The sequence below is a fragment of the Dromiciops gliroides genome, chromosome 2 (genome assembly GCF_019393635.1).
Source record: "Dromiciops gliroides isolate mDroGli1 chromosome 2, mDroGli1.pri, whole genome shotgun sequence".
In the NCBI taxonomy this organism is placed as follows: domain Eukaryota; kingdom Metazoa; phylum Chordata; class Mammalia; order Microbiotheria; family Microbiotheriidae; genus Dromiciops; species Dromiciops gliroides.
This window is the reverse complement of record NC_057862.1, coordinates 500,850,916-500,876,865: the sequence shown is the minus strand read 5'-3', so window position 1 is coordinate 500,876,865 and position 25,950 is coordinate 500,850,916. Positions and strand designations below refer to the sequence as shown.

Sequence of the window (25,950 nt, the reverse complement as noted above, 5' to 3'; positions counted from 1 at the left end):
TCAGACACTTGACACTAACCAGCTGTGTGACCCTGGGAAAGTCACTTAATCCTCACTGCCCTGCAAAAAAAAAAAAAAAAAAAAAAAAAAAAGATTACAATGCCCAGGCTAAGAAAACTATAGGAGTCAGTGTCATAGATGTAGGTAACAAGCTTGCACAAAAGACCCCAAGCTATGACTCTATTTTAGATGAAAAATACTTGAATATTTTTTTAAAATTATAAACAATTAGCTGACCTCATCTCAAACTCTCAGTTCCATGCTAGCTGACATTTCTAACTTTGAGATAGAGGTCTGTTCCCAATAGCTTCCTGATATGTCCTATATTCCATATGCCCCTATTTGTCATATTCATTTAATTTGGTAGCATTAACCAAAATATTTTTATAAGCATTCTTTCTGAACGAATATTATGAAACCTATTTAAAAGCTCAGTTCAAATATCTTCTTTGAATTTTATTCAAAATGTTCTATTCTGTGGCAAGAAATATGGTCCCTATAACTGAGACAGTTTGAAATTTGAGGCCAATTCAAATAGTACCATGCTAATAGATGAGTATTATTTTATTAATTAATTGAATTAATCAAGTATTATTAATCAATTATTAATTTGGTGACTTTGTATTACATGTAAGGCAATGTGCTATAAGGAGACCAAAGAATAGGGCATAAACTACACCCATATTCTGCAGGATAAAGTTAATAGGAAGAAAGATGTAACAATAATAAAATGAAAAAACATGACTGGAAAAAAATGCATAGGGGAACTTTTATGTTTCTAGTGGCATCATGGACTACATGGCTGTTTTTTTCTTTTCTTTCTTGCCTTATGTAGAAAAATTAAATGAGAATTCAGAATGTAGAGGCAACTAAGATTTTTCACTGTGAATAATCTGAATAGCCAAGGCAGGGTGAACAGGCTGCCCGTGGCTGAGAAAGACATATATCTCAAGGGTCCTCCAATACAGATGCAGCTCAAAGGCTGAGGACAAAGAGATTGGAAGGTTTTGACACCCAGCCAAGAGTCAGGATAAAAGCTAATAAAGGAAAAATTAAAGATTAATGAGAAAGATACCAAATTATACCTAATTGGAGATGCCTAGATTTAAAAAGTTGTCGCTGTAAGAACTTTCAGATGCTTAGTGTTGACTTTAGAATTATTTGAGTTATATTTTTTATAAGAAAATAGAACAGGAAATTCAAGGTTAAAGCAGGTGGGCTTTTGAAAAAAGCCTCCACCTAGCAGATTCTAGTAAAATCTAAGCCTAAACCAAAGTATTCCTGCAGTTTTTATAGCATATTACTGCCACCCAGTGGTAGCATCTCTAAATTGCAGGATCAATTTTTACAGAGGAAAGACCTATTTTGATGGCTGAATCTGAAAAACCTAATGATGTAAAGTAAGAAGAAAAGTCACATTGATATGTATCTTTATTTGCCATGTATGTACCTTTATTTGCCATTAAACATCAAGTTTTATGGCAAAGATTAATATTTGTTGACACAAAACCTATTAATTAAAAACCTAATACTTGTAATATATAAATTACTCTCAAAATTAGGAAAGCAATCTCTCAGATTCCTTGTATGATACAAATATAGCTCCAATACCTAAATCAGGGAAGGATAAAGTGCAGAAGGAGAACTATAAACCAATATCATTAATGAATACCTACTCAAATATTTAAAATAATATCTTTTCAAGCAGACAACAGTGACTCATCCAATAAACCATTCATTATGATCACATTGGATTTATAACAGTAATAAATGAAGCAGCTTGGTGGTGCAGTCGATAAAGCAATGAGCCTGTAGGCAGAAAGACTTGAGTTCAGATATTTCTTAGTTGTGTCACCCTGGGCAAGTCACTTAACCTCTGTCTGCCTCGGTTTCCCAAGCGTAAAATGGGAATAATAAAAGTACCTACCTTACAGAATTATTGTGAGGATAAAATGAAATAATGACTGATTTTAAAAACTCAGGAACATTTCAACATTATAAAAACAATCAACATAATCACAGTAAAAATAAAAATATCCAAAACCACACGATTATCCCAATAAAATGGGGAAAGCCTTTGATAAACAATCATGTGCTAAAAAATCTATATATTATTGGCATAGCGATATATTTTTTTAATAGAAAAACTCTAAAACCAAAAGCAAACATCATATATAATGGGGATGCACTAAAAGTTTACCCAGTAAATACAAAGTAAAGCAAGGATGCCTCCCAAATTATTTACTATAGTTCTGTAAAAACAGTAAAATCAGTAATACAAAAGAAAGAAGTTAAAGACGTATGAGGATAGATAAAAAGGAGATAAATCTATCCCTATTTGCTGATATGATGATTTACTTGGACAATCATATGAAACAGCAAAAGACACTAATTGAGAAAACTAATAGACTTAGTTAAGGGGGAAGCTACAAAATAAATCCTTAAAAATCAACAGAATTTCGATATAACAAAATCTAAGAAGCCATAAATAAAGACATTTCATTCCAAATAAGTACAAAATGCATAAATATCTGAGAAGAAGGAGGGGAGGAAGATGAGAAAAGGAGGGAGGTGATAGAAGGGAGAACAGATTGGGAGATGTGGTAGAACCAAAACACTTTTGATAAGGGATAGGGTGAAAGGAGAGAGACAGAGACAGAGACACAGAGACAGACAGAGACAGAGAAGGATAAATAGCAGGGGAAAGCAGGATAAAGAGAAATACATAGTTTGTAATCATAACTGTGAATATGAGTGGGATGAACTATCCCACAAAACAAATTGTGGGATGAACTATCCCACAAAAACAAAGTGCATAAGAGTGGATTAAAAACCAGAATGCCAAGGGGCAGCTAGGTGGCGCAGTGGATAGAGCACCAGCCCTGGAGTCAGGAGTACCTGAGTTTAAATCTGGCCTCAGACACTTAACACTTACTAGCTGTGTGACCCTGGGCAAGTCACTTAACCCTAATTGCCTCACTTAAAAAAAAAAAAAAAAAACCAGAATGCCACACTATATTATTTACAAGAAACATACCTGAAGTAGGGAGATACATACATAGAGTAAAGGTAAAGACCTGGAGGAGAATCTATTATGCTTCAGCTGAAGTAAAAAAAGAAGGGGTAGAAAGAAATTATGATCTCAGACAAAGCAAAAGCAAAAACAGATCTAATTAAAAGAGATAAGCAGGGAAACTATCTCTTGCTAAAAGGTACCCCAGACAATGAAGTAATATCAATACTAAATGTTTATGCACCAAATGGTGTAGCATCCAAATTTTTTTAATTAACAAAACATTTTATTTTATTTTTAAAAATAATAATAAACATTTTTATTTTAAATTTTGAGTTACAAATTCTATCCTTCCGGGGCAGCTAGATGGCACAGTGGATAGAGCACCGGCCCTGGAGTCAGGAGTACCTGAGTTCAAATCCGGCCTTACTAGCTGTGTGACCCTGAGCAAGTCACTTAACCCCAATTGCCTCACTAAAAAACAAAACAAAACAAAACAAAAACAAACAAATTCTATCCTTCCTTCCCTCCCTCCTCCCTGTGGTAGTAAGCAATCAGATATAGGTTATATAAAGTTAAGTGAGTTACAGGAAGAAAAATGGTTAGACCATACTAGTGGGGGACCCTCAACTGGCCCTTCTCATAACTAGGTAAATCTAACCCAAAAATAAACAAGAAAGAAGTTAAAGAAATTAATAGCATTTTAGAAAAGTTTAGAAAAGAAGAAGAAGAAGAAGAAGAAGAAGAAGAAGAAGAAGAAGAAGAAGAATGGGTAAAAGAACAACTCATAGAAACAATAATTTTATTAAAGAGAATGACAATGAGACAACATAATTTAAGGTACTCTAAATCAGTTTGATTAAACAAATGCAAATTAAAACAACTCTGAGGTCCCATTTCACACCTATCAGATTGGCTAATATGACAAAAAAGAGAAATGAGGAATGTTGGAGAGGATGTGAGAAAACTAGGACATTAATGCATTGTTGGTGGAGTTGTGAATTGATCCAATCATTCTGGAGAGTAATTTGGAACAATGCCAAAGGGCAACCAAACTGTGTATACTCTTTGATCCAGCAATACTACTACTAGGTCTGTATCCCAAGAGATCATACAAAAGGGAAAAGGAATTACATATACAAAAATGTTTATAGCAGCCCTCTTCATGGTAGCAAAATAATGAAAACTGAGGGGATCCCCATCAATTAGAGAATGGCTGAATAAGCTCTGGTATATGAATGTAATAGGTTACTATTATGCAATAAGAAATGAAAAACAGACAGAATTCAGAAAAACCTGGAAAGATTTGTGAAAACTGATGCAAAGTGAAATGAGGAGAACCAGGAAAACATTGTACACAGTATCAGTAACGTTGTGTGACTAACAATTATGAATGATTCAACTCTTCTCAGTAACACAATGATCCAAAACAAGTACAAAGGACTCATGAAGGAAAATGCTATCCACATCCAGATGGATTCTGAATGCAAATTGAAGCATTTTTTTTACTTACTTTATTCTTTTTCATGTTTTATTTCTTTTTTATCTGTTTCTTCTTTCATAACTGTGACTAATATGGAAATATATTTTACAAGACTGGACATGTATAACCCATATCAAATTGTCTACCATTTTTGGAAGAGGGGAAGGGAAGGATAGGAGGGAGAAAAATTTAGAACACAAAATCTTATAAAAATGAATGTTAAACATTGTCTTGATATGTAATTGAGGGAAAAAATAAAATACTATTAAATAAAACACCAAAATTTATGGGATGCAGCCAAAGCAATATTTAGGGTAAAATATATATCTTTAAATACACATATCAATAAAAGAGAGAAAGAACAGATCAATGAACTGGGCATGCAACTAAAAATACTGGAAAAAAAGAACAAATTAAAAATCCCCAATTCAACACCAAACTGGAAATCCTGAAAATCAAAGAAGAGATTAATAAAATTTAAAGTAAGAAAACCATTGGGAAAGAAAGCAATTTAACTAATAAATAAAACTAAGAGATAGTTTTATTAAAAGAATCACTTAAAATAGATAAACCATTGGCTAAGAAAGAAGAAAACCAAATTACAAGTAACAAAAATTAAAAGAGTGAATTCCCCATCAATAAAGATGAAATTAAAGCAATTATTAAGAGGTATTTTGTCAATCATATACCAATAAATCTAACAGTCTCAGTGAAATGACCAAACAAGAGATAGGGAACATTACAGGATATAAAATGAATAATGTTTATTACATTAAATTAAAAACATTTTGCATAAACAAAACCAACACAACCAAGATTAGAAGGAAAACAGAAAGCTAGGGAAAATATTTTATAGCAAGTGTCTCTTATAAAGGCCTCATTTTTCAAATATATAGATAACTGAGTCACATTTATAAGAATACAAGGCATTTCCAAATTGATAAATGATCAAAGGATATGAACAGGGAATTTTCAGATGAAGAAATCAAAGCAGTCTATTGTCATATTCACTAGTACTTAGAGAAATGAAAATTAAAACAACTCTGGGGTACCATCTCACACCTGTCAGATTGGCTAATATAACAGAAAAGAAAAATGATAAATGTCGGAGGGGATGGGGGAAAATTGGGACATTAATGCCTCATTGGTGGAATTGTGAACTGATCTAACCACTCTGGAGAGCTTAAAGGGCTATAAATCTATTCATACTTTTTGACCCAACAATACCACTACTAGGTTTGTATGCCAACGAGATTTTTTTAAAAGAATCTATTTCTACAAGAAAATATTTATAGCACCTCTTTTTGTTGTGGCAAAGAATTGGAAATTGGGAATATATTCAACCGTTGGGGAACGGTTGAACAAGTTGTGGTATATGACTGTGATGAAATGTTATTATTATAAGAAATTATGAGCAGGATGCTTTCAGAAAAACCTACAGATTGACATGAACTGAAGCAGAGTGAAGTGAGCAGAGCCAGAAGAACATTGCATATATTAATAACAATATTATGCTATGATTAACTGTGAACGACCTAGCTATTCCAGCTATTCTAAGCAATACAATCCAAGACAATTCCAAAAGACTCATGATGAAAAATGCTATCCACTTCTGTGAAAAGAGCTGATGGAGTCTGAATACAGATGAGAGACAGAGACAGAATCTGAAGCATGCTATTTTTCATGTTCTACATTTTTGTGTGTGTGTTTTCCTGTTTTCTTTCACAACACAATTAATGTGTAAATATGTTTTGCATGATTGCACATGTATAACCCTTATCAAATTTCTTGCTATCTCAGGGAGGGGGAAAGAAAGCGAGGGAAGGAGAGAACTTTGAACTCAAAATTTAAAAAAAACCCAAATATTAAAAACTGTTTTTATATGTAATTGGAAAAACAATAAAATACTATTTTTTTAAATAATTCAAGGTGGAGGAAAACAGCAACCCCAGTGGTGGCATGTCTTCTTGCTGTCCCTCTACTCAGGCCATGACATCCATAGAAGATAATCATTCTTCTACAATTCAACATATAATCCTTGAGAACTGCAGTGACCTGAAAAAAATTCATTAAGAGCCTATTTATTGATGATTACTTCTAAACAACTAGCCTGTTCCTCAGCTAAACAGCCTATCTCGATTTACATAGCCTTTGAGAACAGTAAGCTCCATACCACTATAAGGCATTGGAGTAAGACTTTAGTGAAGGATTAGGTCTTCTATGTAGATTTAAGTATTGAAGAAAATCAAATCACTATAGACAGAATTGCTCCTTTACCTCAAATTTCATTTATCCCTGGGTGATTGAATACATCTGAAAAGATGAACACTTTTGTTATTTTATAGGCAGCAACCCCTATAATCATTAGTGCTTATAAAACACCTTGAAATAACTGGTGTATGCAATATGCAATAAAAAGAGAAATTCTATTTTACCATGGATCATCACCATGAAACTAGTGCTATAAACATAAGAAAATAAGCTAGAATTTCTTCAGTACTTGTTACTTCAAACTAAGGAGTTTATTTCTTTGTTCATAAAAATCATCTACTTTTTTGCTTTATCACACTCTAACAGTGAATTAGAAGTGACATAAAATCGGATGAATAAGAACACAGTACCTAACATAAAAATGCTCAATACCCTTAAAGTCATAAAGATCAATAAAGATTTCTTTTTAATTCTGTAAGCAAACTCCCCCCCCCAAAAAAAATTAAAAACCCCTTTGAGGGAGACATAAGGACAACAGTAAGAGGGGAGAAATGATTCCATTTTTATAATTGGGGAATGAACGTTAAGCTTGAAATTAGAAGATCTGATTTGAAATCATGGCTCTTTTACTTATTGCCTATGTAATCTTGGGAAATTTTACCTCCCTGAGCCTCAGTGCCTTCATTTATAAAATCGGGGTGACAATACCTTTATGAAAAACCTCATGGGATGGTTGTGAGAATCAAATGAAAATGTAGGAAATGTTTTTGAAATCTTAAACAACTAGATTATTTCCTTATTCCTTCATTAATCAAGTATTTATTGAGTATCTATTATGTGTAGTGCATATTGGTAGGTATAGTTTTTTAATATTGGCCAAAAAATCTACATCTTTTTATTGAGTGGTCACCTTAGTGGAGAAATTTACTTTTCTGGTTTTACTGACACCTAAGCTGGGGGTCATAACTAAAATAAATTTCTGTAAAATTCTAAAATAAATATAACATGAAATTAATGTAAATTCACTTTCATTTGTTTTCTTTATTAAATCCTATTTTGATGAATCATCATGGCTTGGAGGTAACTGTGATTTCTCAAAGACTATGTCAGTGGAGAGGAAATTCAAGCAATCTACCATGTTAAAAAGGTTTTGAATGTATGGCTAGCAATGTCATATGCTTGTCACTGAAGGACAAATTTAGAAAAAATGATTACTAGGTTAGTCTAACAACTAGTATGATCAGATGAATTTTTCAGTTATAGCAATATCTGAAGGACATTTACTAAATCATGGATTTAGGTATATTCTTTGTTGGTGGAGAGAAGACCCACACCAACGAAACTATGAATCACTGAAATACTGAAGTACTCCTTTCCATATTTGTATTTTCCATAAAACATTTTTAGCACAGAACTCAGGAATGTTGTACAATCAAACAGACAATGGGAGTTCCTAAAACATTGAGAACCACTGCTCTAAACTATGTCAGCATTTTATTATGAGATGCCATTCATTCGGTGTTTAAATTCTAAAAGATAATAGTTTTTAGATTAAAAAGGAACTGCTTGTTAAGATTATTTGCTAACAAATCTTTTTAAAGCTCATAAAGTTTATAACAAAAAGAAAAACTTAAATATATGAATATACTATGTATATAAAGTTATGGTAATTAAGCCATTGGTTACTATTCCTTTTTATTATGGTTTATGAGGGAAAAGTAATAAATTATTTACAAGACTTATAAATATTCCTTTTTAAAATACAGGTTAATTCCTTAATGCTAAAAAATATAATATAGAACATTCTATAATTTTTCATCAAGGGCTATGATAATTTTTAAAATTTCAAGTCATATAGTTAAAACAATAAGGATATTGCCATCAAATCTGTAAATACTCAAAAAATCTATACTACTTTGAAATGTGGAAAATTCTAAATTAAATATTAAATCATATAACATCAAAAAAGCACTTCTAGAAGAAATAGCTCAAAGTCTGCCAATAAAACTTTATTAAACACCTTCTGTATGTCAGGCACTAATGTTAGGTGATGGGAATACAAAATAAAAATGAGATAATTCCTATCCTGAAAGAACCTTTACTGTACTAGGGGGTATAGAAGATATACATGGATAAGTAAATCAAGATATACAAAAATAAACAAAGTGAATTAAGGGAATAAGGAAAAATCTGTTATAAAACATGGCTCTGGAGCCTCTGAGTATGGAAGAGAATGAGGGGTTCCAAGAAGTGGAGGTGGGAGGAAGAGATTTCCAGGTAAGGGGGAAAGACTGTTCAAAGGAGATGCAGTATAGGTAAAAAAGCAAATTGGCCAACTTGGTTGAAATGTAGAGTATATGAAAGTGAGTAATAAGTAATCAATCTACAAAGGTAGGCTGGTTGGGGCAGCTAGGTGGCACAGTGGATAGAGCACTGGCCCTGGAGTCAGGAGTACTTGAGTTCAAATCCGGCCTCAGACACTTAACACATACTAGCTGTGTGACCCTGGGCAAGTCACTTAACCCCAATTGCCTCACTGAAAAAAAAAAAAGGTAGGCTGGAACCATATCATGGATTTTGTAAAAATCAATTTAATTTTATTTTCAGATCTTTCCCTCCTTCCTAACTCTCTAACCCTCTCTCCACCTCAAAACCACATCCACAGCTGCTATAAACACCTTTGTAGTTTAAAGTATTATATAAAAGTTATGATGAACAGGATGCTGGCAGAAAAACCTGGAAAGACCTACATGAACTGAAACAGAATGAAAAGCACTGTATATAAAAGAACAGCAATAGTTTAAGATGATTCGCTGGGAAGGACGTGGTTATTTTCAGCAGTGCAATGATCCAATATAACTGAAGGATTTATGAAATTAGAAATCCATCTACAGAGAAAGAACTAATGGTATCTGAAAACAGATTGAAGCATAATTTTTTTGATAGTTCCTTAATCTGAAGTTTTGTTTTTATCTGTTTTCTCTCTCAACTGGCTTAATGTGGAGATTTTTTCCATGACTACTCATGTATAACTTATATTGAATTGTTTGAGTTCTTGGGGGTGAGGGGTGAGAATGGAGGAAGAGAAGTTGGAACACAAAGTTTTTAAAAATTGATATCAAAATTTTGTTTTTACATGTAATTTGGAAAATAAAATTCTAAAAGAAAAATTTTTTTAGAAATTTAAAAAAGACACTTTTGTACATATGGAAACTTTCTCTCTTTCTTTTATTTCTCTATAGGGCATAGACATAGTAGTTAAATCAGTGGGTCAAAGGGTATGCACAGGTGAATAGCATTTCAGGCATAGATCCAAACTGTTTTCCCAAACAGCTGAACCAGTTCCACAGCCCCACCAATAGTGACAATGTACCTCTTTTTCCACAGCCCCTCTAGCATTTGTCATTTCCTTTTCTTTTTTTGTTTTTGCCAAATTTGCCAAGCTGATAGGTGAAGGGGAATCTTAGGGCTGTTTTAACTTGGAATTCTCTAATTATTAGGAATTAAGAGCATTTTTTCAGAAGGCTATTGATAGTGTGAAGACTGCCTGTTCATAACTTTGACCATTTTTTTGAAGGAAAGAAACATTTATTAAGTATCTAATATACACCAGGCATTAAGAAAAGTGCTTTATAAATATTATCTTATTTGAGACACAGCAACCCTTTGAGGTACTGTCCCCTTTTTATTATTACCCCCTTTTTATAACTGAGTAGGGCAGCAGTGGATATACTGTGGTACCTGAAGTCAAGAAGACTCATCCCCCTGAGTTCAAATGTGACCTCAGAAACCACCAGCTGTGTGAACCTGGGCAAGTCACTTAAGTCTTTTTGTCTCAGTTCCTTGTCTATAAAAAGACCTGGAGAAGGAAATGGCAAACCACTCCAGGATCTTTGCCAAGAAAACCCCAAATAGGGTAATGTAGAGTCAACCATGACTGAAACAACTGAACAACAACATAAACAGCAGCAACATTCCTTATTCAATGGTTTCTAGATTATTATACCATTTCTAGCTCAGTGGACATATATGGACAATGCTCATTGTACCTTTTATAAGCAAAACTCTTTTTGATTAAATTTGCAATGTCCTGCTGAGGGAAAGTATAAAATAAACAAGTATCAAAATCTCATCATCTCAAAATACTTTGCTTAATGCTGGTAAGAAACAATAGGCAAGGGGCAGCTAGGTGGTGCAGTGGATAGAGTACTGGCCCTAGAGTCAGGAGTACCTGAGTTCAAATCCGGCCTCAGACACTTAATACTTACTAGCTGTGTGACCCTGGGCAAGTCACTTAACCCCAATTGCCTCACTAAAGAAAGAAAGAAAGAAAGAAAGAAAGAAAGAAAGAAAGAAAGAAAGAAAGAAAGAAAGAAAGAAAGAAAGAAAGAAAGAAACAATAGGCACTGCCTTCAAGGATGCTTACATTCTAAGGAGGGAGACAATATTTATATAAACAGGGACATAGTAGATGGAAGTATGCCATAGTGAAAAGAGAGGTGGTCCCATAAGGAAAACCTGATTTCTAGTCCTGATTCAGCTACAGATTGGCTGTGTGATCCTGGATAAGTCAATTAATTCTTAAGTGCTTCTAGGGAAATCCTCAAGGCTACAAGATGAAGAATAAACCTATACTGTTGGCCATTTTTCAATTGGGGAATGTTCTTATTCCTATATTTGAATCAATTCTCCATATATCTTAAAAATGAGATCTTTATCAGAAAAACATGCTGCAAAGTTTTTTTTTCCATTTACCTGTTTGTTTTCTACTTTTAGCTGCACTGATCTTGTTTATGCAAAAATTGTTTAATTTTATCTAATCAAAATTGTCCATTTTACCTTCTGTGATCTTCTTTCTCTCTGATTTGGTCACAAATTCTTCACCTAGGATAAAACTAATAATTAATTAATTTCTCCCTTGCTTCTCTCATTTGTTTATGATGTTACTCTTTATATATAAGTTATATAACCATCTGGAGTTTATCTTTTTACACAGTGTGAGAAGTTGGTCTGAACTAGTTTCTGCTAGATTAATTCCCACCTTTCCCAATAGTTTTGTCAAATAGTAGGTTCATCACCAACTAGCTGAGATCTTTGGGTTTATCAAACACTAGGCTACTGTGCTCATTTGCTTTTACAAATTGTGTTCCACTGATCAACCTCTCTATTTCTTGTTATTGTTGTTGTTGTTATTCAGTTATTTTTTTCAGTTGTGTCTGACTCTTCATGTCCCTATTTGGGGTTCTCTTGGCAAAGATACTGGATTGATTTGTCATTTCCTTCTCCAGCTCATTTGACAGATGAGGAAACTAAGGCAAATAGGGTTATTAAGTGGCTTGCCCAAGGTAATAAAGCTAGTAGGTGTTTGAAGCCAGATTTGTACTCAGGAATATATGTTTTTCTGACTTCAGGTCTAGTGCTCTATCTACTGCACCACCTAGCTTCCCCTCTATTTCTTACCAAGACCAAACTATTTTGATCATTATAGCTTTGTATTAAGTATAGTTTGAGCCCCCATTTGGGCCCCTATTCATTCCCACTTTTTTTCCCCATTAATTCCCTTGACATTTTAAAGTTTTTGTTTTTTCAGAAAAATTTTATTATTGTTATTTTCCAGTTCTATAAAGTAAACCTTTCAAACTTTGATTGGTAGGACACTGAGTAAGCAAATTAATTTAGGTAGTATTGTCACCCATTGACAATAACTTTGGGTGTCCCCCATGGCTCTCATAGGCTCCTTTCTCTTTGTATTCTCCCTGCGTTGACAACAGTTCCTATGGATTTAAGAACTTACTCTATGCTGATGATTCCTACATCATATCCAGCCCTGGTCTCTCCTACTCTACAATTCTACATCACCAACTGCATTGGACATTTTGAATTATATGTCCCAATAGTGGACACAGTGGATAAAACACAGAACCTGAAGTCAGTAATATTTGAGTTCAAATCCAAACTCTGACACTTAGCCATGTGACCCTAGACAAGTCATTTAATCTCAGTTTCTTCATCTGTAAAAGGGGAATAATAATAGCACATACTCCCAGGGTTGTAGTGAGGATCAAATGAGATAATGACTGTAAAACACAATGCAAACTTTAAAGTAGCACGTAAATGCTAGGAATTTTTTTTTTTATTACAGTAATTTCAAACTCAACATTTCCAAAACAGAATTCATTATCTTTCCCTCAAAATCATCCCTTCTCCTGAGCTTCCATATTATTGTCCAAGGTACTACTATCTTCCCAGGCACTCAAGTTTGCAATGCAGCATTCACCTCTCACTTATTCTACATATCGACAGTTGCCAAATCCTTGTTCCTAAATTAATTAATAACATCTCATGTATGCTCCCTTTTCTCTATTCAAATAGCCAGTACCCTGGTGCAGGCCCTCATCACCTTATTATAACAGCTTTCTAATTTCTTCTTGCTTCAAACCTCTCACCCTTCAAAGTGATTTTCCTAAAGTTTAGGTCTGCCCCCCTCCCTGATAAACAGTAGTGGCTCCCTATTATTTCCAGGATTAACTATGAAGTCCTTTCTTAGGTATTTAAAACTCTTCACACCTGGATACTTGCTCCTCTCCATGTGCTTTACTATCCAGCTCTATTAGCTTTACTTATAATTCTTTACACATAAAAATCACTCTCCCATCTTTGTGCCTTGGTATTCTATGTCCTCCAAGTCTGGAATGCTCTAGTTCTTCCACCTCTTAAAATCCCATTTCCTTCAAGACTCAGTTCTAATGACACCCTCTGTGGGAAGCCTTTCCCAGTCTACCTAGCCCCCATCACCCCTACAAGTGCTGGAGGCTCCCCCTTAAAGGTAACCTATCATTTTCTCTGCATGATCTTATAGGTACTTGATTATTTATATGTTGTCTCCCCCATCCAAACAGAAGGGTTTTTTTGGGCAGGGACTCCTATAGCCTTTCTTTATATCCTCAGGACTTAGCATAGTGCCTGGAATATAGTAAAGCCTTTATTATATGGTGCTACCATGTGCTGGAGCTCTACCATTTGATTCTTTCTCCTGCTATTGTAAGGCTATTGTTGGAGCATTCTGGCTGAGTCCATCTGTATAGCCTGTCACCCTTATCACATTACCATCTCACCTTCTTCTCCTATCATATTTTCTCAATGACATCTTTTACTTCTTTTCTTTTTTGAAATTCCTCACTAGTTGCAGTCTGCTTACATCCATAAAGAACTTTTCCATTGTCCTCTGTATGATATTCCTTTTTAATTGGTTGGAGACTATAGAATTCCACATCGTGCTGCCATACAGCAATACCAATAGAGTTATCAGATAGAACTTAGCTAAAGTCATAGAAGTTCATCACCACTGGATGGTTAATAAAGATGTTATGAATCTTTGGTTCAACAACTCATGAAAATCATTTAATCAAAAATGGACAGACTGTGACCTGCATTAATGGAAGGAGAATACACACAGCTCTAGGATTTTTCAAACTATTACAGTGTAAGAAAAGGCATGAGACCAAGAAAATTCATGTTTGGGAAATAGTGAACTGAGTGGGATTCACAAAAGAGGATACTGTGCAATAAGGTTAGAAAGGTTAAGCTGGTGCCAGATTGTAGATGACACCTTAAATGCCAGGCTCCAGTTTCTACTTTATTCTATGGACAATGTTATTTAAAGACTTTTAACATAGGAGTGATATGATCAGAGATGTATAGGGATTCTGGCCAAGATGGCTGCCTAAACAGGGGTCAAACACCCAGTTCCCCTATACCTAATCCAGGAAAAACCTGAGTTTGTACCAAACCAAATGATTTAAGAAATCAAATAAAAAACTACAAAAAATGACTTCCATCCATGCATTGTACAAAAAAGTCATCCAGCAGCTAATGGACAAGAGGAAAGAGGGCTACCAGCAAAGCAAGCACCAGGACAAACAAAACAACAACAACAAAAAAAGAACTTCCTAGAACAACCAGAAAAGGGTCCACGGGCTTCTCTGTCCAAAATCATCAAGAATGAAAGGATCCCCTGAAAAAGCCTCAAGGAACAGCAGTCATTATTGTGAATACAGCTTGGACCACAACACCCCATGACTCCAAGATTCATTTCACACTGTCCTGAGATGCTATAACTGAACCCTGAAGATCTAATATTCTGAACCTTAAAAATCCATGGGGACTTAACTCTGGGAAAAGCAGGTCTGTACAGGAACCCACATAATCCAAGGGAGACCAAGCAGGGCTGACCAGTGACCCAAAAGTACAGTAGGGATAGAAGAAAACTTCAATTCAGGAACTAAAACTAGAAAGAATAATAAACCAAAGATACCAAACAATGTTAAAAATTATTGGGGCAGCTAGGTGGCGCAGTGGATAGAGAACTGGCCCTGGAGTCAGGAGTACCTGAGTTCAAATCCGGCCTCAGACACTTAACACTTACTAGCTGTGTGACCCTGGGCAAGTCACTTAACCCCAATTGCCTCACTAAAAAATAAATAAATAAATAAATAAATAAATAAATAAATAAATAAATAAATAAATAAATAAATAAATAAATAAATAAATAAATAAATAAATAAATAAATAAATAAATAAAAATTTATTGGGGACAGGGGCAGCTAGGTGGCGCAGTGGATAGAGAACTGGCCCTGGATTCAGGAGGACCTGAGTTCAAATCTGGCCTCAGACATTTAACAATTACTAGCTGTATGACCTGGGCAAGTCACTTAACCCCAACTGCCTCACCAAAAAAAAAAAAAAAAACCAACCAATATTGGGGACAGAAGTCAGAGTTACAAAAGCTAAGAAGAGAGTGAGTGATAAGAAAGTAGAATCGGGGCAGCAAGCTGGTGCAGTGGATGAAGCACCAGCCCTGGATTCAGGAGGACCTGAGTTCAAATCCTGCCTCAGACACTTGACACTTACTAGCTGTGTGATGCTGGGCAACTCATTTAACCCTCATTGCCCTGCCAAAAAAAAAAAAAAAAAAGAATGAAAGCAGAAGCACTAGCTATATTCTCCTTTTTCTTTCAAGATATTTAGCGTGAAGAAGAAAGAAATGAGATGGTAGCTGAATGGTTATGGGAAAGCTGGACTTTACTTTCACTGAAAAAATAAACTGTACAAGTATAAAATGGGAGAGATGTGTGGTCCAACTGAATTTTCTGGAAAAGATCTGGCAGTTGTAGTGGGCTATAAGCCCAAGAGGAGTTAAAAGTGGTAGGTAAAAAAGCTAATTCAATCACAGGCTGTATCAGAAAAGGGATAATGTACAAGACTAGGAAGTGATGATCTCATTATAGTTTGCCAGGATCAGATCACAACCAGTCTTTGATATTCCACATTACAGGAAAAACAATGATAAGCTAGAATGTATCCCAGTGGAAATTAATGATGACAGTGAAGTGCCTTGCGATCAAGAATCAATGGAATGGCATGGAGCTGTTTAGCCTAGAAAAAAAATGGGGAAGGGGAGAGGGAATGGGTATGAATGAGATCTGTTTTCAAGTATTTGAAGGGCTGACACCTGGAAGAGGAATTAGACAGGTTCTACTTGTCCCTAAGGACTAAGAATAACATGTGAAAGTTGCAAAGTGATAAATTAGTGCTTGATGTAAGGAAAACCTTTCTGAGAATTAGAGTTCTCTAAGAATGGAACGGGGTGTCTACAAGCATTCACATAAAGGCTAGATGACCACTTGGCAGATATTCTGTGAAAAGGATACTTGTTTAGGTGTGGGTTAGCCTAGAAGCCTTCTAAGGTCCTTTCTAATTTAGGGATTCTGTTTATAAGCCTATGAGAAATAGCTAGCAGAAAGAGACAAAATGAAGATGAAAAGATAGGATGGGTGTGGAGCCAGGGCTAGAGTGGGTAAAAGTGGATGGTACAAAAAGGGCTGGTAGAAAGATTCTTAGCCTTAGCAAGGACTATGGAAATCTCTCCCTCTGAGATGGGGCAAAAATGAGTAATGACATTGAGAAATTTTGAGGAATAATGGAAAGGAATCAAGGAAGGTCTCGTTAGATAGTCTCAATGTTTGCAGTGAAGTAGGAACCTGCATTAACTGCTATAAAAAGGAGGCTCTGGGAATGTGGTTGAAGGTTTGATGAGAGATGAAAAGCTTTGGAATAGTTAATGTAGGAAATTCAATTCAATTATGTCTAACAAGCACCAACTTGGCACCTGCTATGTGTGGAGTACTGTGCCTGAGAATGAAGATACAAAGACAAAAAAAAAAAACCCAATCCTTACCTTAGCATCTCTAGCCTAGGATTCATGGCCTACCACCCCCGCCCCATGATTTGGGTGCCCCTTTCTACCCACAATCAAAACCACAAAAACTGTATGAGCCAAACTCCACAGAATTCATGTCCTTTAACTCAGGGCCCTTTTTGGCGATGATTTAGGTCAATGGTGTCAAACTCAAATATAAACAGGGGATACTAAACTGTAGATCCCTGGCAAGTTGCATATCAACTTAAAAAAACACGCATTTATATATTTCTTTTTTGTTGTTAATACACCAACACACTAAAATCAAACAGAAGCTACATTTCCATCTCTCATTTTAATCTGGTCTGGGCTACAGTCAGGAGTGATGTGAGCTTTCTATTTGACACTGGCTTTAGAGCTTTGTCTTAAATATGATACAGAGAATCAATAATTCTTACATGGGCTAGCTAAGCATCATGAAGTTTGCTGAGTTAATGTACCTTCTTCTAAAAGATTCATCCTAATGAGCTGTGGGATCCTAAGGGATCCCAGGTCACTTAATTTCCCTAGGTCTTAGCATCTACATCTGTAAAGTGACAAATCAGAAGGTCTCTCTGAAGTCTCTATCAGCTCTAAAATCCTGTGACCACATAGGATATATATGCTCCTTTTCTGGAGTGAGGCCATTGTTTTAGTTTAAAGAAGCAGTCACTAGAGTGCCCTGCCTGGCATTACATCAAAGCACTGTAATGACTTTGTCCTTGTGTGGAACTGTGTCCCAAGAAAAAGATTTAATGGGCTCATTGTTCATGGTATAGCCCACCAAAACCTTAACTAGTTAGGAACCTTTTGTCCTAAAACTTCCTGATGCAGGCAAGATGTGGTCCTAAGGGGTCATTGATTACATTGTGATCTCTAGGGCAAACAGGCAAAACTGCTTTAACTGGCCCACGGCCACTGATAGAAATAATTTGGTCAAAGGACACCTTTCTGGTGATCAGGTCACAAGGGGATAGACCAGAACATTTGGCATCTCTAGAATGCAATGAAATTATGTTGTTTTATTTTTTTTTCCTGATATCTTTTGTTCATCACCAACATGTTCCAATAAACCCCTCTGAAAGAAACAATCTTACAACAAAGAAGAAAAGAAGGAGAGGAAAGAGTTCATTAAAACTAACCAATATCTTATTCACTAGGCTTAGTTTTGAATAACTTGTGGCTATTTCCAAAAATCAAATTTACCCTTCAAAACATAAAGACTGCCATCACTAAAGGCACTTTAAAAAAAGTTCTAAAGATAATTCCTTATCAAGGAGTTCCCAGAAATATTTTGTATAATGGCGACATTATCAGAATAATATTCCTATGCTACTGTCAAGGTGATCAAATTTAAAAGGTCACTATTCACAGAATCACAAAAATGAAAGGGTTATCAAAAACCATCTTGTTCCCTCAATTGGGTTATCTCTTTTACATTGCTTTAAAATGTTATATTATACACAATGCTTCCTTTAAATATGTACACATAATTAAAAAGTTCATATTTATTTACTACTTTGGTATTACAAAGCATTTTCCTCACAAAAGTCCTCCCAAGTAGGAATATAATAGTATGTCCACTTTACAAATAAGCAATTGATTCTTGAGGCGGTCAGCAGGTCAAAAAAAAATCAATGATCTAAGGCTGCAATGAGCCTCAGAGGCAAACCCCTCATTTTACAGATGTGGAAACTGATGAAGTGACTTGCCCCAAGTTCACGCAGGGAATAACCATGAAAAGCAGTATGTGAACCCAGCTCCCCTGATTCTACAGCCAGAGTCCTGGACACAGCTCATGCTGTGTTTTATAAAGTAATTTGATGAAGATCAGACAGCTAGTAGGATGTGGAGTAAAGAGTACAGCTAAGGTGTCTTGATTCCAATGCTTATGGTCTATCTATTATGCAACATTGGGGAGAGACAGAGACAGAGACAGAGACAGAGACAGAGAGAGAGACGGAGAGAGAGAGAGACGGAGAGAGAGAGAGACAGAGAGAGAGAGATTTTTAAATGTAATGCTCCAAACCTTCCCAGTTGGAATATGTTCAATTCTGTCTGTGAATGGTACCCAAATCTTACCTCTTTAAGGCAGTGAGTCTTTGATACAGTGGTGGCTTTTGAGAGAGATGTTAATCAAAGGCACATAAACCCCAGGCAACCGGGTTATGATTGTTTTTATGTCTAAGCATACTGCTAATTTTTTTTAATTTTCTCTAAGATGAAAAGTCACTCAAAGTATAGTAAATTTCCATTGGAGGATTAGCTACCAAGAAATTGTAATCCCATGTTAGTTTCCCTTTGTTAACTACCAAGTTTCTGATCTGTCTCCCCAACCACTGATGGGTGAGCACCTATTGAATTACAAACTACTTTTAATATTCCATATACACTGAACTTCCTAAGCAAATATAAATGATGCAACAGCAGCAAAACAATTCAAAAGTAATTCTACCACAAAATAAATAAATAAATGCATTTCAAATGTAAATTTGTAAATTACCGTTGGATTTAGTCATTACTTTGGATAATCCCCAGCAAAAGGTTGCCTTCCCCATGTTGACATTTGAAAGTTTATTACCAAAACATGATTGTACACAGAAGGGGACATGATCAATTTTCTAAAACTCCAAATACAAAAAGGACCACTATTTTTATATTTTTCAATACAAATCCACACTCTGGTCTCTCTTCATCCCTACTCCTTTGTCCCCCCAGCATGGGATCCATTAATTACTTAGGATTTGCCATTATGATTCTGAGGTCATATGTAATTCTATACTCTAAAAAGGATTTCCAGTTCTTCCCCTATTCCTATACTTTATATTGCTGATGTTGACCAGATGTTGGGCAATAATTGCTTAAGGTGGTGGGTGTGACAACTGTGGTAAAATCCTTTGCTATAGATATCTACAAAACTGGCTAGTGAACATACAATGAATTACTTCCACTTCAAACATCAGATGGGAGAAATAAAACTACAAAGGCACATTGTATTTGTAAGACATGCTATATAAATATACATATGTCTGTGTATAAATGTGTGTATATATGTGTATACATACATACATAATTCCATACTGTATAAAAATTATTCATTTTAATCTGAAACAATAAATTAAAATTTTATGCCTAAAAATTCTGAAATAAAAGGTATGAAGCTAAAGAGAAATATAAAAATGATGTACTATTCAATGACTGGCTATTTTTTATTAAGTCAAGTAGCCATGTGCAACACTGATTTTTATAAGAAAGTAAAAAAGCACAGAAGGACAGGAGACAGGCTGCTCAGCCGTGCATGTGGCAGGACTACACATAAATGTTTCTAATAGACAAAACATCTGGGACCAAAAAAATCAATTTGTACCATTTTTTGAGGAAAAAAAGAATAGTTTTTAAGTGTGTAATATAGCTTCTGCAATATAAATCTGTACAAACTAAGAGCTCTGGTCTATCCTTCAGGCTTGTTCTGAGTATATAAAATATGCAGAATCCTACCAGGCCATGTTGCCATGGGCTGTGTTGTCAAGGTGACAGAGTAGCTCCAGGGTCTGAGTGGTGCTTGATGAATCATCAGGGGATTCATGACTGCCTGATTCCAATTCCTTCGGCATCCTCCACACCGCCGCACATGTCATGACTTTACTGTCTGAAGCTAAGCAATAGAGGATAATGTCAACAGAGCATGCTATGTGGCACACATTCAGTATACAATGCATCAACATTTACACAAATCTAAAATCAGCTCACATCTGCTCTTTAAAATATTTAAAATTTCATAATATGTGGCAAGCAGCAAACAGAGAACAGAGAGACACCTTAAGTCAGAAATATGTTCAATGCACAACTCATGATCAGCATGCATTTAAGTCACTTCCCTTGTTTTAAAAACCAGCATTTTATTACAAATGAAAATTTAATTTCCTCAAAATCAATTTTCTTCCCCACTTCCTAGATAATTCTTCAAGTAAAAGGAAAAACAAATCTGAAAACACTGTCATAAAGTGTTTGTTTATGTAGTACCACCATGGCTAAGCCAACTTTTAAAAAATTTTTTCAATAGTTTTATTGGGTCATCCAAAATTGGAACTAGTAGCATATGTGGAATAACTGTCACTGTAATTCACCATTTTAAAAAATCCACATGATATTGTTTTTATAAAATTCCATTTTTAATTCTGAAAGCAAAATCCTGAAAAATATTTGCATCATCAGAATTTCATCAGAAAACAATAATATATGAATGAAAAGCATTACCAACCACCAGCACTACTGGAAGAAAATAAGTTTTAAGTCACTAGAAGATTAAATAACTTCACAAACAAACCCTATGAAAATTTTGGATAAAGAACTCATTAAAACCCCCAAAAAAGGACACTTTAAAAAGACAAATATTCATTTTCTAGTTTCAAAAGGTTAAGTCTTGACTTTTCACTTCTGAAATGTAGTTATCTAATTTCAAATAACCAACCAATCGTTTAACTATTTGAAAAGCACTGTGCTATGAATAATGGAGTATGGAAAGACATATAACACATTTCTTGACTTCAAGAAACCATACCTACCTATCTAACAACACTGTAGCACTATGTTCTAAAGCTACTTGGTAAAAACAGATCTAATTAAATCTTTCATTGTAGCGACAACAGAATAGATGCTTAGAAATAGCAATAGCAACTTGCAACTTTCTGATGTTAATGCTCCCATTTTAACTCAGAAAACAGGTTACAATGACTTCTATCTATATCAGAAATAGATTTTGGTCATTCGTGAATTTCAATTAGACACCTTTGATTGCAGGTGTGTCTGCTAACTCAAAAAGATTCGATTGAGACAGAAAAAAAAATGTCACTGTAACTGAGAAAAAGATCAGCTTATTATGAAATGCCAAAAACAAAGCAAATACATAAAACATTATTCCCCCCAAAAGACAGAGATTACACTCTACCTTAATTAAAGGTCAGATTATCAATTTACAATATGAAAAGTAATAGAACACTGTGAGAACTGAATTATGGTTGTCACCTCAAATGAATAAGAACTCACATCAGAGTGCAAAACAACAGAAAGCACAAGGTAGAAACTATTTTAGGGGGAAAAAAAAGCTTTTATAGGAGAGAAATCACAGGTGGTCAGGCACTGTTCCCAAGTGCAAATAAAGTTTATACTAGTATTTGGTAGCTAACACTTAAGGTCTATGAAGGGTTTGACATATTATATTGTTTAAAACTGTTTGGCAGGGGCAGCTAGGTGGTGCAGTGGATAGAGCACTGGCCCTGGATTCAGGAGGACCTGAGTTCAAATTTGGCCTCAGACACTTAACAATTACTAGCTGTGTGACCCTGGACAAGTCACTTAGCCCCAACTGCCTCACCAAAAACAAAAAAAAAAACCAACTCTGTTTGGTAGGAGATATCTTGATTTGCATATGAAGAAATTGAGGGTGACAAAGGTCAAGAGACTTGCCCATAGTCACACAATTAGTGGGTTATTCAAGGAAGGATTTAACTCAGCTCTTCCAGACTTTCCACATCCAGTGCCCTCTGCACCAGGTCACCTAGTAGAGGTAAATTTTGACCAAATCCTTACAATGTGCACATTATTACCTAGAAGAATTCAGCTCAGTAGTCAGGTATTCATATAATTTATATACACACACACATCCCTATCTTCACCAACTTTTCTAGCCCTTGTGTCTTTTAAAATCAGGTCAGAATGCTATTACATTACTTTTTTCACCAACTAATTACTGCCATTTCTTCAAAGATGTCATCCTCCTTGGAGGGCAATACAGTTAGCAATAGTAATTGTGAAAAAAATTTGAAGGAAGTTTGTCTTATAGGCCTCATTTCTCAAACACATAGAGAACTAAGTCAAATTTGATAAAAAGAGAGCCATTCCCCAATTGATAGATCATCAAAAGATATGAAGTTTTCAGATGAAATAACCAGAGCCACCTATAGCCATATAAAAAAAAAATACTCTAAGTTACTATTGATTGGAGAGACTCAGGTCAAAACAATCCTGGGTACTGCCTCATGCATATTGGATTGCATAATAGGGCAACAGAGGAAAAATGACAAATGTTGTGAGGGATATGGGGAAAATGAGACATTAATATACTTGTGGGGCAGCTAGGTGGATAGGTGCAGTGGCTAAGCACCAGCCCTGAATTCAGGAGGACCTGAGTTCAAATCCGGCCTCAGACACTTGACACTTACTAGCTGTGTGACCCTGGGCAAGTCACTTAAACCTCATTGCCCCACCAAAAAAAGAAGAAGAAGAAAAAAGAATATACTCTTGGTAAAGTTGTAAACTGATTCAAACATTCCGCAGAGCAATTTGGAACTACAGCCAAAGGACTATAAAATCATGCATACTCTTCAACCTAGCAATACCACTACTAGGTTGGTATCCTAAAAGAGATTTTTTTTTAAAGTTGAATTCAAAATTGGGGTGATGCCCATCAATTGGGGAATGGCTGAACAAATTGTGGGATGAGATTGAGATGAAACACTAATGTGCTGTAAGAAATGATGAGCAGGATGCTATCAGAAGGACTTATAAAAAATGCAATCCATCTACAGAGAAAGAACTGATGGTATCTGAATACTGATTGAAGTATAATTTTTTTTGTTAGTTCCTCTTTCTAAAGTTTTTTTTGACGTTTTCTTTCACAACCTAATATGGAAATGTTTTGCACATGTATAACATATTGAATTGCTTGAGTTTTAAGGGGCAGTGGGGAGGTAAGGAGAAAGAGAATTTGGAATGCAAACTTTTTAAAAAAATCGATGTGAAAATTTGCTTTTACATGTAACTTGGGGGAAAATTCTAAATGAATGAATGAGTGAGAAGTACTGAGGGGGAAAAAAGACATCATCCTCCTAAATGCCATCCTTTGGATTCCAAGTCCAACTCTCTGTCTAACCTAGCCATGTGATGGCTCTCACCTCACACTAAACTCCTACTCACTTTGGCTCTAGGCAGGTAATCCCAAACATTTCTTTTCATTTGTTTCTCCCATTCCCAACTCTAAGCACATGTTCCTATGTTGAACAATTACATTCCACTTCAGAGCAATCAATCTAATTCCCTCTACTCCCTTTGAGAATCACTGTCAATTCTACTTCTTCATAAATTGAAAGAGAGAAGTGGAGGTTGCTTTGACATAATCAAATAACCTCAGCCCCCAAACTAAAAATGCAAATGAGAAAATAAGTCCATTACATTAAATAATCTCCATGCCGCTACCTTGTCTTCATAGGATCATAAATAACTTGAAACCAGTGACTATGCTTTTTATGAAAAACTGAACACTCCAAAGATATTTTTCATAAGCATTTACTATGTGCCAAGCACCATGTTAAGTGGCAGGAGTACAAATAGAAAAATGAGAAACTTCCTGATATTGAGGAACTCATACTCTAAATGGGGGAGACAACAGATGCAGGCAGGGTGTGTGTGGCAAGGTGTCCTTAGGATACAGCAGCAGGGCAGATGGTAATGTTTACAGGTCCAGATAGTTTAGTGGCCGGGCAGATAATAAGGCCTGGTGTTCTTCCATCTTACTGGAGGATTGTTGTTGATGACTCCCTGTTCATAAAGTTATGTGTGGCACATCCATCCCATGACCAGGAGAAAAAAGGAAAAAGGGACATTGGCAGGAAGTTTGGGGGGGAAGGGGGTCCCAGTATGGTCTGGGTATGGGGCTGTGGGGTGAGGGGGTAGGAAAGCTGTTCTGTTTGGGCAATGACTATGAGGTTTTGAACTTAAGGAGCTTTAAGGATGGTGGTACACTTAACACAAAACCTTTTCAGCACCAAATTAAAGTGTTATGTTATATAAATTAAAAAAGAAAGAAATAGATAAACAACATTTAAAATTATCAATAGTTTCCTGTAATTAGAACAATCATAAGAATCACTATACTGATCAAACACCTTTAGAATAGGAGTTCTTAACCTTTTTTGTATCTTGCATCATCTGGCAATCTGGTACAACCTGTGGACTCCTTTTCAGAATAAAGTAAAATTACAAAAGGAACCATTTATACGAAATACACTAAATATATTTGTAAAAAAAAAAATCTTAAAACAAGTTCATGGACCTCAAGAACTACTGCTTTAGAGATATATACAACATGCATGCATGCATGCATGCATATATATATGCTCATATATATGTGCTTATTACACATTCCTAATTATCCATCTGAATACATGAAATGATCATGACTAATTCAACCCACTGTTTTGAAGGGCTAATGGACTCAGGCTGTCATTATGTTTAAGCCTAGAGTATGGCTTTTATTGAGGGGTAGAGAGAAGACTAAGAATGGTGGGGGCAGAGTAAGGACCTCACCTGTCTTCCCATCTCCAGAACCTCCAAGCTCACTGAATGACTGTTCAAATAATCTCACTAACAACCCAGAGTCCCCATATTTTTGGAAGTAGTAGCTAGAGCTCCTAAAATTTAAGAGTAAGCTGTAATAAGTAGAAAGAAAATATTTTATGATGGTTTTAGTTTTTCATGGCACTTATAACTATATCTAATCTTTGAATTTTTATAAAAATTTTTGGCATAAAGTCCTTGAAGACCTGGCCTCAAGCCCCTATTCTAACATTTACTGAATATATTATCTGGATACATCATGTTTTTTCTCTGAACCTCAACTTTCTCATTTGTAAAATGGAAATAATGTTTGAGCTACCTACCCCACATTTGTGAGGCAAATGCTGGTAAATGTGATATTAGTACTATTATTATTACGAGGTTGAAGTGACCCTGGCTGGACACTCTGGGAAACCCTCCAGTCACTAATGGATATGCATTAGTGAGTTAAAATGAGTTCCTAATGCTGCAAACATCAAATCAAATTTGTAATCTTGTTCAATTTGCCACATCTTAAGTAAACTTAATAAAATAGGGGATAAAAAAAACATACATGAGTATATGATTTTTTCAGATTCCATAAAAGCTCTAAGAAAATTCCTTTCAGGTTAC

At 35.3% G+C, this 25,950-nt stretch overlaps 1 protein-coding gene across 2 annotated transcripts in view; it reads right to left on the bottom strand.

The window, feature by feature from the left end:
- EIPR1 (EARP complex and GARP complex interacting protein 1) overlaps positions 1–25,950 on the bottom strand; it is a 230,028-nt gene that overhangs the window by 59,369 nt on the left and 144,709 nt on the right. For both annotated transcript variants that reach the window (XM_043985117.1, XM_043985119.1), the window contains one exon: positions 20,443–20,599. In XM_043985117.1, coding sequence (XP_043841052.1) covers positions 20,443–20,599 — 157 coding nt within the window. The remainder of the gene's footprint in view (positions 1–20,442; positions 20,600–25,950) is intronic.